This window comes from Mobula hypostoma, chromosome 1 (genome assembly GCF_963921235.1).
Source record: "Mobula hypostoma chromosome 1, sMobHyp1.1, whole genome shotgun sequence".
Lineage (NCBI taxonomy): Eukaryota > Metazoa > Chordata > Chondrichthyes > Myliobatiformes > Myliobatidae > Mobula > Mobula hypostoma.
Window position 1 is genome coordinate 25857169 of NC_086097.1, and position 15824 is coordinate 25872992.

Genomic DNA, 15824 nt, shown 5'->3' on the forward strand with positions numbered 1-15824 from the left:
CTGCCCCAAGGTTTCTAGTGGAATTGATGCACTCTTAACACTAGCCATGTTTAAAAAGACATTTGCAAGAGGCTTTGGAGTAGCAGTCATGAGGAGCTGGGATTGGATCTTCAGTACTGGTGAGGAGAGTAATCACAGACACTGTTCCCTCTTTAAGCATCTGGCTGGTGAAATCAACCTTCTCAAGAAGCACGATTTACTTCTGCCAGTAAATAGTTAACGTAGCTCCATGCTTTGCTTCCAGAGACATGAGTTGGATTCCCATTACGACAGCTGGGAATATCATTAATTAACTTCTCAGAGCTCGGAAACCATTGTCAGCATTGGCATCCTTAAACCACTCACTGAACTGTTTTTCTAAACTCCTTTTCAGTTCACAATTACCCTTATGGAAGAAAAGTTTGCTCTTGCTAGGTGTGATTTCAATGGTCATGGAACTAGCCCGTCAATTTAATCCATTGACAGGCTAGTTCCATGACCATGTAGACATAGAACACACACTTAGCTGTCTAATGGAATTAATTCTATCTGGTTAGGTATCTCCTATAATATTTCTTGCTCCCTTTTAAACATTGTACCATTTTGTAAGCTTTGGCTCTCCTGACTTTTTCCTACCCTCTTGAACCTCCTCAAATTCCTCTGAGCTGACTTCATCTCCTACATTCCATTGCCTGTATCCTCTAGGAATCTGGGAATGTTTTCCTCCCTTGTTCCCACTTTTCCAAGCGTTGTGTCACCTGCAGAGTTCAGAACTGTGAAGTGTCCTCAGCTCTAGTTCAGAATCAGATTTATTATCCCTGATAAATATTGTGAAATTTGCATTTGGACTGCAGTTTAATATATATAAAAATACTAAAAATTACAGTAAGAATATATATGTATAAAAGTAAATAATAGTGCAAAATAGTACTATTTTGTACTAAATAGTTTTGTACTACAAAATAGAATGCTGTGGACGCGATCCGAGCCATCTCTGACCATGGCACCTGGGGGACCATAAGATATAGGAGCAGAAGTAGGCCATTTGGCCCATCAAGTCTGCTCTGCCATTCAGTCATTGGCTGATCCAATTCTTCCAGTCATTCCCACTCCCCTGCCTTCACCCCAATACCCTTAGATGCCCTGGCTAATCAAGAAGCTAAAATACACCCAATGACTTGGCCTCCATAGCCGCTCGTGGCAACAAATTCCACAGATTTACCACCCTCTGACTAAAGTAATTTCTCAGCATCTCAGTTCTAAATGGACGTCCTTCAATCCTGAAGTCATGCCCTCTTGTCCTAGAGAGAGAGAGTGCAGAGGAGATTTACAAGGATGTTACCTGGATTGGAGAGTATGCCTTATGAGAATAGTCTGAGTGAATTTGGCCTTTTCCCTCCTTGGAGTGAAGGAGGATGAGAGGTGACCTGATGGGTGTATAAGATGTTGAGAGGCATTGATCGTGTGGATAGCCAGAGGCTTTTTCCCAGGGCTGAAATGGCTAACACGAGTGGACATAGTTTTAAGGTGCTTGTAAGTAGGTACAAGTGGCAAATTTTTCACACAGAGAGTGGTGGGTGCATGGAATGCACTGGCAGTGAAGGTGGTAGAGGCAGATACAATCAGATGTTTTAAGAGACTCTTAGATAGGTACATGGAGCTTAGAAAACTAGCGGGCAATGCAGTAGGGAAATTCTAGGCAGTTTCTAGAGTAGGTTACACATGGTCGGCACAATGTCGTGGGCCAAAGGGCTAATTTGAACTAAATTTTCTATGTTCTAAGGTAACTGGACTTGCTGTGTATAAGACGAAGAGAGGCATTGATCGTGTGGATAGTCAGAGGCTTTTTCCCAGGGCTGAAATGGTTGCTACAAGAGGACACAGGTTTAAGGTGCTAAGGAGTAGGTACAGAGGAGATGTCAGGGGTAAGCTTTTTACACAGAGAGTGGTGAGTGCGTGGAATGGGCTGCCGGCAACGGTGGTGGAGGCGGATACGATAGGGTCTTTTAAGAGACTTTTGGATAGGAACATGGAGCTTAGAAAAATAGAGGGCTGTGGGTAAGCCTAGTAATTTCTAAAGTAGGGACATGTTCAGCACAACTTTGTGGGCCGAAAGGCCTGTATTGTGCTGTAGGTTTTCTATGTTTCTATGATTCACCACTCATCTGAGAAGCTTCTTCAGGACTGATCCGTGGTGGGTAGTCTTCTGGTTTATAAATTCTGAGTTGTTTAAAGGTATACCAATTACATGAGAGTTGTTAAGAGTCGTAGAGATAATGAGAGTTCATTGGTCTTGCCTTTGCATGAATGGAGGTGTGAACTGTTGTGGAGGTACTGGGCTAGAGATGTTAGCACTGCGTTCTCTTTCTTTTTTAATCTTTTTATTAGTTTTCAAGTTCATAAACATAATAACAATGGTGATATAAAGAGATTGGAATTACATTATTGGTAATAAACATATACAAGAGAAACTGCAAACAATACAAGTGTAATAGACTTCCAGACTCTTAATATAATCAACCATGAAGAGAAAAGAAATAAAGAGAAAAGGATATCACAAAGAAAGACCCCAAAAAACAAAAAAAAACGAACAGAACAACACATGGCTGAACCAATATATTAGATCGAATACATTCATTAATGTTGTCAGCTCCACTCCTCTATTCATATATTCTAAGTTACTAAAAAGGATTCGGAAAAGGTCAAGCTACATCACATGAAAATGTTGGATAAATGGCTTCCAAGTCTCTTCAAATTTAACAGAAGGATCAAAAATGACACTTCTGATTTTTTCTAAATTTAAACATGATTTAGTGTGAGAAAACCATTGAAATATAGTAGGAGGATTGGTCTCTTTTCAATTCAATAAAATGGATCTTCTGGCCATTAATGTAACAAATGTGATCATACGACAGGCTGAAGAGGATAAAGAGTTATGTTCCATCATTGGCAAACCAAAAATTGCCATAATGGGATGGAGTTGTAAATCAAAACGCAAAACTGTTGAAATGACATAACCAAATAACATATAACAATTACAGCACGGAAATAGGCCATCTCAGCCCTTCTAGTCCATGCCGAACTCTTACTCTCACCTAGTCCCACCAACCTGCACTCAGCCCATAACCCTCCTTTCCTTTCCTGTCCATATACCTATCCAATTTTTTTTTAAATGACAAAATCGAACCTGCCTCTACCACTTCTGCTGGAAGCTCATTCCACACAGCTACAACTCTCTCAGTAAAGAAGTTCCCCCTCTTGTTACCCCTAAACTTTTTCCCTTTAACTCTCAACCCATGCCCTCTTGTTTGAATCTCCCCCACTCTCAGTGGAAAAAGCCTATCCCCGTCAACTCTATCAATCCCCCTCATAATTTTAAATACCTCTATCAAGTCCCCCCTCAATCTTCTACGCTCCAAAGAATAAAGACCTAACTTGTTCAACCTTTCTCTGTAACTTAGGTGCTAAAACCCAGGTAACATTCTAGTAAATCTCCTCTGTACTCTCTATTTTGTTGACATCTTTCCTATAATTTGGTGACCAGAACTGTACACAGTACTCCAAATTTGGCCTCACCAATGCCTTGTACAATTTTAACATTACATCCCAACTCCTATACTCAATGCTCTGATTTATAAAGGCCAGCATACCAAAAGCTTTCTTCACCACCCTATCCACATGAGATTCCACCTTCAGGGAACTATGCAACATTATCCCTGGATCCCTCTGTTCTACTGCATTCCTCAATGCCCTACCATTTACCATGTATGTCCTATTTTGATTAGTCTACCAAAATGTAGCACCTCACACTTATCAGCATTAAACTCCATCTGCCATCTTTCAGCCCACTCTTCTAACTGGCCCAAATCTCTCTGCAAGCTTTGAAAACCTACCTCATTATCCACAAAGATATTTTTCCAAGAGAGGGCAGGTCCAGAATGTATGAGTCAAAGAAGCCACCTCAGAGTGACATCTGTCACAAATAGGATTTACATGGGAGTAAAAATGAGCTAGTTTATCTTTAGGCATATGGGCCCTATGCACTACCTTAAGTTGTATCAGCGTATGTTTAGCACATTTAGAGGAAGAGCTAACTAACTGAAAATTTTTCTCCCATTTCTCTATAGGTAAGTGAAGTTGAAGTTCCCTTTCCCATTCATTTTTAATTTTATCAGATATACCTGGCTGTATTTTCATAATTATATCATAAATAGTTGCTATTAATCCCTTCTGATAAGGATTTAAGCCTAAATTTTTTTCCATGATATCAGTTGGGTATGAAATCGGAAATGTAGGCAGCATGGTATTTAAAATGTTTCTTATTTGTAAATATCTAAAAAAAATAGGATCTGGACAAGTTATATTTATTAGACAACTGTTCAAAAGACATGAAACAGTTATTCAAAAATAAATCACAGAAACATGTTATTCCCTTCATTTTCCATATCAAAAAGGCTTGATCCATAACAGGGTTGGAAAAAAAAATTAGATATAATAGGGCTTGATAATATAAATTTATTCAGGCCAAAAAATTTACAAAATTGGAACCATATTTGTAATGTATGTTTAATTATTGGATTAACCGTTTGTTTTTTCAATTTAGAAAACACAAAGGGCAGTGAAGATCCTAAAATAGAAACTAATGAAAACCCTTGTACAGAGTGACTTTCGAGGTTGACCCATTGTGGACTTGGAATTATATTCCAATCTTGTGTCCAGAATATTAAATATCGAATATTAATTGCCCAATAATAGAATCTTAAATTCGGCAGTGCTAAACCACCACCTTTCTTGGACTACCGTAAATATTTTTTTACTTAACCTAGGATTTTTATTCTGCCATATATAAGAGGAAATTTTAGAATCAATAGTATCAGAAAAAGATTTAGGAATAAAAATTGGTACCGCTTGAAATAGATATGAAAATTTAGGTAGAATAGTAATTTTAATAGCATTGATTCGGCCAATCAGTGATAGAGACAATGGGGACCATTTAGTAAGCAATTGTTTAACCTGACTAATTAACAGTGAAAAATTGAGCTTGAATAATTCCTTATGCCTGTTAGCAATTTTAACCCCCAGATAATAGTAATCAGTCTAAATGGTGAACATCTATAAATGGGAGCCTGCATATTTAATGGAAAAAGTTCACTCTTGCTAAGATTCAATTTATAACCTGAAAAACTACTAAACTGAGCAAGCAAAGATAATACTGCCGGAATGGATTTCTGAGGGTTAGAAATATATAATAGTAAATCATCTGCATATGGTGATAATTTATGTATCGCATTCCCACGGGTAATACCAAATATATTAGGAGAGTCACGAATAGCAATAGCTAACGGTTCCAGGGCAATATCGAATAATAATGGACTAAGAAGGCAGCCCTGCCTAGTACCATGAAATAACTGAAAAAAGGGAGATCTTTGATTATTGGTGAATACCAAAGTCAAAGGAGTAAGGTATATCAATTTAATCCAAGATATAAATATTGGACTAAAATTGAATTTCTCAAGCGTATTAAACAGGTATGTCCATTCGACTCTTATCAAAAGCTTTCTCAGCATCCAATGAAATGACGCATTCTGGAGTTCTAAGTGAAGAAGTATAAACAATATTCATTAATCTCCTAATATTAAAGTAGGAGTAACGATTTTTAATAAATCCAGTCTGATCGACAGAAATAATTTGAGGCAATACATTCTCCAGTCTCATTGCCAATATTTTAGGAAAAATCTTAGAATTCACATTCGGCAAAGATATAGGCCTGTAAGATGCATATTCAGTAGGTTCCTTATCTTTTTTAAGAATTAGCGTAAACATTAACCATAACTGTGTTGAAAGTAGCTGATAAGTTGTGTCATATAGGTTTTTCAGTTTGACAAATGTGGCTTCTTTAACTGCCCTTTCAAACCAGAATTACTGTTTCGAGCAGCTTTCATAATATCATAAATTAGCAAACAGAACAGGGAAGAAATTCTGAAATTGAATATTTGATTGCTAGACCTAGTCTAACAGTAAAGAACATGTAGGGGAAACTCAGAACAGAAATGGGAGGATAGTGCTGCAACATGGAATCGAGGAAGAAGTACAGCAATAAGGAGATAAGAATAAATCACCTATCATTACTTCATTTAATGAATTAGTGTCAGTATTCTGAAGTTAAGGATGTAATGACGACCTTGGATGAACTGGTGATGTGTGCAGAGGCAACATAACTTTCAGGTGTCCCGTTCACGTCCACAGAATCTCCTATCTGTTCCTCTGACTATTGAGTCCCCTATTACTGCCACTCCCCTCTTTTTCCTCTTTCCCTTCTGCACCATGGGCCCCCTGCTCAGGCACAGTAACCTGGTCTCGGTGGCATTCCCTTGGGAGGTCATCCTCGACAACTGTATCCAAAACGGTATACTTATTATTGAGAGGAATAGCCACAGGGATGCTCTATGCTATTTGCCTATTTACATTTCCATTTCTCCTGACAGTCACCCAGCTACTTGCCTTCTGCAGGACTGCTTTCCTGTAACTTTGATCAATTATCTCCTCTCTCTCCCATACAAGCCGAAGGTCATCCAGCTGCTGCTCCAGATCCCTAACACGGTCTTCAAGGAGCTGCAGCTGGATGCACTTCACCCAGATGTAGTTCCCTGGGGAATTCTGGGTCTCTCGGGATCCCACATCCTGCATGGAGAATGTAAAAACAGCCAGTTACTACAGTTAAAGAGAAAAAATATTGGAACCTTAACAGAAACTTAGCCAGGGCCAATGCCTGACATTCCTACTCTCACCACTGGCCCACTCCCAACAACGGCCACCCAGCTTGTCTCTTCTGTACTTTTAAATAAGCGTCACCAGCCCTCGCAAATCCTCGTCGCTGTGCCCTACTCCTGCCGCTGGTTGGGCCGCCGGAATCCATCGATCCTTCAAAGGTGTTGCACACGCTCATAGGGTTGTTAAGAAGGTATATTGGCCTTCATTAGTCAGGGGACTGAGTTCAAGAGTCGTGAGGTAATGTTGCAGCTCCATAAAGCCCTGGTTAGACCACTCTTGGAGTATTGTGTTCAGTTCTGGTCCCTCACTATAGGAAGTATGTGGGAGCTTTAGAGGTGGTACAGAGGAGATTTATCAGGCTGCTGCCTGGATTAGAGAGCATGTCTTATTACGAAAGGCTGAGTGAGCTGGGGCTTTTCTCCTTGAAGCGAAGGAGGATGAGAGGTGATTTAACAGAGGTGATAAACTAGGGGTTCAGAGTCAACATAAAAGCCAAAGAGAGGACATATAATAGAACAGAAACTAGAGGGAAGTTAGGGGATTGGGAAGCTTTCAAATACCAACAGAAGGAGCAAAAAATAATTTAAGAAGGTAAAGATGTAATATGAAAGTAAGCTAGCTAATAATATCAAAGAGGGTACGAAAAGTTTCTTCAGATACATAAAAGAGAGATGAGAGTGGATATCAGACCACTGGAAAACGATGCCAGAGCGGTAATAATAGAGGACAAGGAAATGGCAGACGAACTGAGTAAGTATTTTGCATCAGTCTTCCCTGTGGAAGACACTAGCAGTAGTCAGAGGTCATGAGGTTCCAGATGTTAGAGGTCATGAAGTGTGTGAAGTCGCCATAACTTGGGAAACTGAAAGGCCTGAAGGTGGGTAAGTTACCTGGGCCAGATGGTGTACGCCCCAGGGTTCTAGAAGAGGTGGCTGCAGAGATTGTGGAGGCATTAATAATGATCTTTCAAGAATTATTAAATTCTGGAAGACAAGAAAGTTGCAAATGTCATTTCACCCTTCAAGAAGGGAGAAGAAAGGAAATTATAGGCCAGATAGTCTGACCTCAGTGGTTGGGAAGATGTTGGAGTTGATTGTTAAGGACGTGGTTTCGGGGATACTTGGAGGCACATGATAAAATAGGCCATAGTAGCATGGTTTCCTTAGAGAAAATTGTGCCTGACAAACCTGTTGGAATTCTTTGAAGACGTAAAAAGCAGGATAGACAAAGGAGAATAGATTGATGTTGTGTACTTGGATTTGCAGAAGGTAGGTTTGCAGAAGATTTGCACCTTGGTAGAAGAAATGAAAAGGATGACTATTTTCTAAATGGAGAGAAAATACAAAAATCTGAGATGTAAAGGGACTTGGAAGTCCTTGTGCAGGATTCCTTTAAGGTTCATTTACAGGTTGAATCTATGGTAAGGAAGGTAAATGCAATGTTAGCGTTCATTTCAAGAGGACTAGAATAGAAAAGCAAGGACGTAATGTTGAGACTTTATAAAGCACTGGTGAGGCCTCACTGGGAATATTGTGAGCAGGTTTGGGCCCTCATCTTTGAAAGGATGTGCTGAAACTGGAGAGGGTTCAAAGGAGGTTCACAAAAATGATTCCAGGCTTTAACGGCTTGTCATATGAAGGGTGTTTGTTAGCTCCGGGCCTGTATTCACTGGGATTCAGAAGAATGAGGGATGACCTAATTGAAAGCTATCGAATGGTTAAAAATCTTGATAGAGTGGATGTGGAGAGGGTGTTTCTATGGTGAGGTGTCTAAGACCAGAGGACACAGCCTCAGAATCAAGAGATTCTTTTGGAAGGGAGATGAGGAGGAATTTCTTTAACCAGAGAGTGGTGAATTTGTGGAATTCTTTGCCACAGGCAGCTGTGGAAGCAAGTTATTAACTGTATTTAAGGTAGAGGTTGATAGATTCTTAATTAGTCAGGGCATGAAGGGATACTGGGGGACGGGCTGAGAGGAAAATTGGATCAGCCATGATGAAATGGCAGAGCAGACTTGATGGACCAAATGGCCTAATTCTGCTGCTATATCTTATGGTCTTAAGATGAGACCCTTAGCGTGAGTAGTCTGTCAAAGATTTTTTCTCCCCCAGGGTGGGAATGGCTATCACAAGGGGGGCATAATTTTAAGATGTTTGGAAGGAAAATATAGGCGGGATGTATGTTTTTTACACAGAGAGTGGAGAATGCATGGAACTGTCCTGCCACAGATGGTGGCAGAGGCATAGACTCTTAGTTAGGCACATGGATGATAGAAAAATGAAGAGCTATGTAAGAGGTAGATTGATTTTGGAGTTGGTTGAAAGATCAGCACAACATCGTGGGTCAAAAGGCCTTTAGTGTACCGTAGTGTTCTTTGTTACTTTCTCCAGTTTGTTGGTCCAGATTCCAGCAAGTGCAGTCTCTTGTGTCTCCTTATCTTGGCTACCCATCTCCAAACAGCAGTTGTCAGGACCTGATTAACGGCCTTGATCAAGGGGTGATACTCTTGCAGTCATTTACACCAAGTAAAATATCTTGGGAGTCTAGATGTTTCCACCTCTGGTTGTGAAGTGTCAGGATTAAGATCTGCTTGAATCTTGTCTTTTACAGATACCTGCACAAGAATAAGCTCTTATCATCTTTCAGCGAGGATGTCTTTGCAGGGGTCTTGAGTGGACCCACCCTGCTGTAAGTAGCTGGCATTTACTGGGCGGATGGGAATTTTGCTGTAAGATTCCCACGTTTTGGGGCAGATGCCTACAAGAGATATAGAGGATGGAATAGGGACACTCAAGTCTTTGGATCTTTGATAGATTTATTATTGTCAGGAAAAACCTTGTTTTGCTTGCCATCCAGATAGAAATTCAGATTTATTTACCACCTGTACATCGAAACATACAGTGAAATAAGTCATTTGTGTTAACAGCAAGCACATGTAAGGGTGTGCTGGGGGCAGCCCACTACCATCACCACATATTCAGGTGTCAACATAGCATCCCCACTGTGCTCAGCAGAACAATGCAGAACACGACAGCAGCAAAACAAACCCCTTTCCTTCCTCCCACCCATTCGCACACGACGACAGTCCTCCAATCCCCGGGCAGGCCTCCCGTCTCCTGGCTTTGGCCAGCAGTTGTCAAGTTCCAGACTTCTGATTGACCTTTGATCTTTGGTATAGACCCCAGGACTAGCGAGTGATAGGACAGGGAGCTCCGGGCTCGCCATCTGACCAGCCCTCGTGTCTCCTGCTCATGTGGATGTACGACCCAGAGAACCACCAACTTGGGTCAGCCAAGTTCACGGATTCACGGATCCTTCATCCCCCTTCACGTCGCTGGTCTCCAAGTTCAGAGCTGAGGCCTGATCTCTAGCTCCTCCACATCTCTGTTCCTAAACTTAATCTGACCTCTAATACCCCCACATCACTGTCCCTACATCCCAACCTGACCCCTAACTCACTTCTCTGTCCCCAGAACTTTTAAAAAAAACAAGTCTGAGCCGTGATCTCCGTGGAAGCTGCAGTTTGGCGCCAACTTGACCGGATAGATCACGTACTCAGAGGTAGTACAACAGGAAAGTTAATAACAATGTCGATTGAAGTGTTACAGAGAAAGTGTAGTGCAGGCAGACAATAAGGAGCAAGTGGGAGAGGTCCTTGACTACTCTGGCCGATTTCCTGTGGCAGTGGGAAGAGTAGACAATCAGTGGCAGGGAGGGTGGTTTTTGTTCATAACTCATAATTTCATGAGATCTCGGGCAGAGCAGTTGCCATACCAAGCTATGATGCATCCGGACAGGATGCTTTCTGGGGTGTATCTGTAAGATCATCAGGTTCACGCCAAATTTCCTTACCTTTCTGAGGAAATAGTGTGATTTCAAGGACATAGTGTGATTTCTTGCACGTAGCAAGACTAAGACAAGCTATTGGTGATGTTTACACCGAGGAATCTGGAGTTCCGAACCATCTCCACCTCAGCATTGTTGATACAGATGTGTTGGCGTTCAGCCCCAATTCCTAATGTCAATGACCTGCTCTTTTGTTGACATTGGGAGGAAGGTTGTTTTCTGGGCATTATGTTCTCTGTCTCCTTCCTGTACTCTGACTTCTGGTTTGGTTTTATCAATCCAAGTCCGTTTGGTTTGATAAAAGGGCTGAGGGAGTTCATGGTGGACAGCAACTCGACGTTAGTATCACAGAACTCTTCCTGGCGTGGTAGTGTAATGGTTAACATAACACTTTGCAGTGCCAACGGTGGGGAGGGGGGTGCTGTTCAGCTCCACTGCTGTCTATAAGGAACTTGGACATTCTGTCAATGACCGAGTGGGTTTCCTCTGGGTGCTCGGATATATGGCTACTAGGTTAATTGGTTACATGGTTGTGCAGGCCCATTGGGCCAAAAGCAGCTGTTACCATGCTGTGTCTCTTTAAAAAAAAAATTGGAGCTGCTTTATTTTTGCCATGTGTAGCAAGATACAGAGAAAAGCTTGTCTTGCAGACTGTTCATACAGATCAGATGATGACACAGTGTATTGAGTGCATAGTGCATTGCACATTACCTAGTGTCACGTTCTGTATATACAATCAGTCTATGTATGTAGTTACTAGTACATGGTGTTTTCTAGAATTGCATTTATATTTATTGTGTCCTCTTTTTGATTTTCTCATTGTGATTTTTATGCTTATTGTATTTTATTATGCTGCATCGGATCCGGACTAACAATTATTTCGATCTCCTTTACACTCGTGCAATAAAATGACAGTAAACAATCTTGAATCTTGAATTATGAGGTGGTACAAGGTAAAGCAATAACAGAACGCAGAATGGCGTGTTGCTGTTACAGGTAAAGTGCAGTCAGGTAGACAATCAGACGCAAAGCCATGTTGAGGTAGACGAGGTCAAGAGTCCATTTTGTCATACTAGGGAACCATTCAATAGTTGTATAAAAGCTGTCCTTTGGGTACGTGGTTTCAGCTTTCTGCGTCTGATGGAAGACTTTTTTCCCCCACTGTTCCTCCCCCACCATCACCTTGCTCCAGGGATGTGTCCCAGACTAGTGTGCACTCCCTCCCTTCCAAAGGGCTGGAGCCACTGAAAGAACTGATGGCCAAGAACACATGGACCCTGAAGAAGCTGCCTCCTCTGAAGACGTTCCTGCACCTGACGAGAGCCGACCTCACGTACCCAAGCCACTGCTGCGCCTTTAAAAACTGGAAGAAAAACAAGGGGTGAGTGTGAGCTCCTGGGAAAGGGCAGGCCAGGGAGAGAGATGGGATGGTGGACACCAAAATTTACCAGTGAGTTGTCATCAAGGAGCTTTTCAGAATCAGAATCAGCTTTATCATCATTCTGAGCACCCGAGCAATCATTGAGTTGTGTAGAGGGAGAGAGAGTTTGAAAAAAGTGAGCAGGATGGTTGGCACAATTTGTGTGTCGTAGACCTGAGGAATGATCGGATTGCATAAAGCGAGAGAGTTTAAAAGAAGCGATGGAGAAGGCAGTCAGCACATTTTGCATGCCACAGTTCCTGGGGAGACATTAGGCACTTGGCAAGGTCCAGTAAAAAGAAGTTAGATTTCAACGGAGAGGTCATTGTGTGAGTGGGCCAGTGTTAGAGTGCTTTGGCTCATCGAGGCTTCAGTGAGAAGAGGCGTAGGCCGTAGGTAGATTTTCTTTTGTTATTTATTTTTTCTTATCGCACATCTAGAGCAGTTGGGACGCCAGGTCAGTGGAATGCTGCCCCTGAGGGATTTGGGAAGGGAGGGAGGCCTGCATTGTCCCTGTAAGAAGTGCATCTAACAAACCACGTTAAAAAGCTGGAACTGGAGCTAGGTGAACTCCAGATCATCTGGAAGGCTGAGGGATTGATAGAGAGGACAGGTAAAGGGAGTTGGCTGCCATTGCTGTGATTGTTCCCCTCAACAACAGATTTGGATACCGTGGGGGTGGTGGGGGGAACTTGGTAGATGAAAGTTCAGGTTTTTTTTTAGCATGTCGCACCAGACAGTCAGCCATTCTTGTCGGGCGCATGATGTCAGGATTGGCCTCCTTTTGGATTAACCGGGTCACAATATGGTTCCTGACTGGACCCTTTTTTTCTAACGAGGCCGAGTGGCTAGCTTGACGCTCAACCCGGCACGGATGGAAAGCATGCTCGGGGGGATGGCCCAACTTGGATTTGAACTTGGGAGCCTTCGCTCCAGAGTCCGGCGCTGATGCCATTGCGCCACCAGCCAGCCTAGCGTTCAGGTCTCTGGCACTGAGTCTGGCTGTGCAGTTCAGAAGAGATGAACTATAGTGACAGGGGGTTCATTGGTTAGAGGAACAGAAAGGAGGTTCTGTGAACGAGAACAAGATTGCCGGATGGCATGTTGCCTCCGGGTGCCAGGGTCAGGGATTTCTCGGATCAAGTCCACCACAATCTTAAGTGGGAAGGTGAACAACCAAAGGTCATGGTCCATGTCGATAGCAAAGACGTGGGTGGGAAGGTGAGGAGATACTGGAAAGTGAGTTCAGGAATTCGGTGCTAAGTTAAAGGACAGGATCCCCAGGGTTGTGATCTTAGGATTGCTACCCGTGCGATGTGCTAGTGACAACAGAAATAGGAAGATTATACAGTTTAACACATGGCTCAGGAGTGGTGCAGGAGGGAGGGCTTCAGGTTTTTGGATCATTGGGCTCTCATCCAGGGAAGGTGGGCCTTGCATAGATGGGATGGCTTGCATCTGGAGGGGGACCAGTGTCCTAGTGGGGAGGTTTGCTGGTGCTGCATGGGGGGGGGGGGGTGTTGGGTTTAAACTAGAGTTGCATGGGTGCAGGGTGATGGGGACCAGAGTGCCAGAATAGATAGTGGAGTGGTTGTGGAGAAAGCTGTTGTCAAGCCTACATATGTGGCCACTAGTCAAAAGGTTGAGCATGGAGGGACTAATGTTCTGAGTTGCGTATATTTCAATGTAAGGAGTATTGTAGGAATGTCAGATGAGCTTAGGGCATGGATCAGCACATGGAATTATGACATTATAGCCTTTAGTGAGTCTTGGTTGCAGGAGGGGCAAGATGGCAGCTCCAGGGTTCTGTTGTTTTAGATGTGATAGAACAGGAGGGATTAAAGGGGGAATTGTGGCATTACTAGTCAGAGAAAATAACACAGACAGACTGGAGAATTCATCTAGTGAGGTATTATAAGTCGAACTGAGGAATAAGAAAGGTGTGACCACATTAATGGGGCTAATTATAGACCACCCAGCAATCCATGGGATTTAGAGGAGCACGTTTGTAGAGAAATCGCAGATTGTTACAAGAAACATAAGGTTGTGATAGTAGGTGATTTTAACTTTCCATATATTGACTGGGATTCCCATGCTGTAAAAGAACTGGATGGAAAAGAGTTTGTCAAATGTCTTCAGGAAGGTTTCCTTAATCAGTGCATGGAAGTCTCGACTAGAGAGAGTACGATACTTGATCTCCTATTAGGGAATGAGACAGGGCACGTGACAGAAGTTTGTGTAAAGGAACACTTTGCATCAAGTGAGCAGAAAGAAATGGGGAAGATCTTAAGTGGATTTTTTGCATCTGTTTTTACTCGGGAGACGGACTTGCAGGTGAAAGGCATGAGGCAATGCAGCAGTGAGGACATGGACCCTGTACAGATTACAGAGAAGGAGGTGTTTGCTGTCTTAAGGCAAATTACAGTGGATAAATCCCCGGAGCATGACCTGGTGTTCCCTCGGACCCTGTGGAGGCAACTGGGGAAATTGCAGTGGCCCCAGCAGAGATGTTTAAAGCATCCTTAGCCAGGGGTGAGGTGCCGGAGGATTGGAGGATAGCTAATGTTGTTCTGTTGTTTAAGAAAGGCTCTAAGAATAAGCCAGGAAATTATAGGCTGGTGACCCTGACATCAGTAGTGAGAAAGTTATGGGAAGGTATTCTAAGGGACCGGTTATTTAAGTATTTGTATAGACAGGGACTGATTAGGGATAGTCAGCATAGCTCAGTTCAGTGACATGGTAAGTCGTGTCTAACCAATCTTATAGAGTTTTTCGAGGAAGTTAGTATGAAGGCTGATGAAGGCAAGGCAGTGGATGTTGTCTACATGGACTTTAGCAAGGCCTTTGAGAAGGTCCCACATGGGAGGTTGGTCAAGAAGGTTCAGTCGCTTGGCTTTCAAGACGAGGCGGTAAATTGGATTAGACATTCGCTTTGTGGGAGAAGCCAGAGAGTGGTAGAGCATTGCCTCTCTGACTGGAGGTCTGTGACTCGTGGTTTGTCACAGCGATCAGTGCTGGGTCTGTTGTTTGTTGTCTATCTCAATGATCTGGAGGGTAGGCCTCAAAATCCCCGGCCTTGCCTGCTTTTGGCGACCGAGAAGGAGGTCGAATCGTTCGGCAGAGATGCCGCTCAGTACTTGCTGTCGTTTTCGGACGACTCAGAGTCGGACTGTGGTCGGCATGGCAGGGAGAGTTGTTCTTCCTTCTCCTGTCTGCGTGAGATGTGGGACATTTGAGAAACTTTGACTTTACTGTACTCACGGACTTTCTTCATCAAGTTATGGTATTGTTACACTGTTTGTAACGATATGTATAATTATGTGGATTTGTCAGTTTTTTCAGCCTTGGTTTGTCCTGTGTTTTGTGATATCACAGCGTAGGAAATAATGTATAATTTCTTAATGCATGCATTACTAAATGACAATAAAAGGGGACTACGTGGCTTCATAATCTTAAAAAAATGTGGTACTGTAAACTGGATCAGCAAATGTGTGGATGACACAAAGACTGGAGGTGTAGTGGCCAGTGAGGAAGACTATTAAAGTTTGCAGTGGGATCTAGAACAGCTGGAAAAATAGGATGAAAAATGACAGATGGAATTTAAAGAGTTAAGTGTGAGGTGTTGCACTTTGGGAGGACCAATCGGATTAGGTCTTACATGGTTAGCGTTAGGACACTGAGGAGTGCAGTACAACAGAGGGATCTGGGAGTACAAATCCGTAATTGCTTGAAGGTAGCATTGTAGGTAGATAAGGTGGTGAAGGCAGCTTTTGGCACATTGGCCTTTATAAATAAATGTATTGAGTACA

The 15824-nt window shown here is 42.6% G+C and overlaps 1 protein-coding gene across 1 annotated transcript in view; it reads left to right on the plus strand.

Annotated features, from left to right (window-relative positions):
• tshr (thyroid stimulating hormone receptor) overlaps positions 1 to 15824 on the plus strand; it is an 88945-nt gene that overhangs the window by 61511 nt on the left and 11610 nt on the right. Inside the window, exons 8-9 of the mRNA XM_063059112.1 lie at positions 9360 to 9437; positions 11788 to 11976. Of these exons, the coding sequence (XP_062915182.1) occupies positions 9360 to 9437; positions 11788 to 11976 (267 nt within the window). The remainder of the gene's footprint in view (positions 1 to 9359; positions 9438 to 11787; positions 11977 to 15824) is intronic.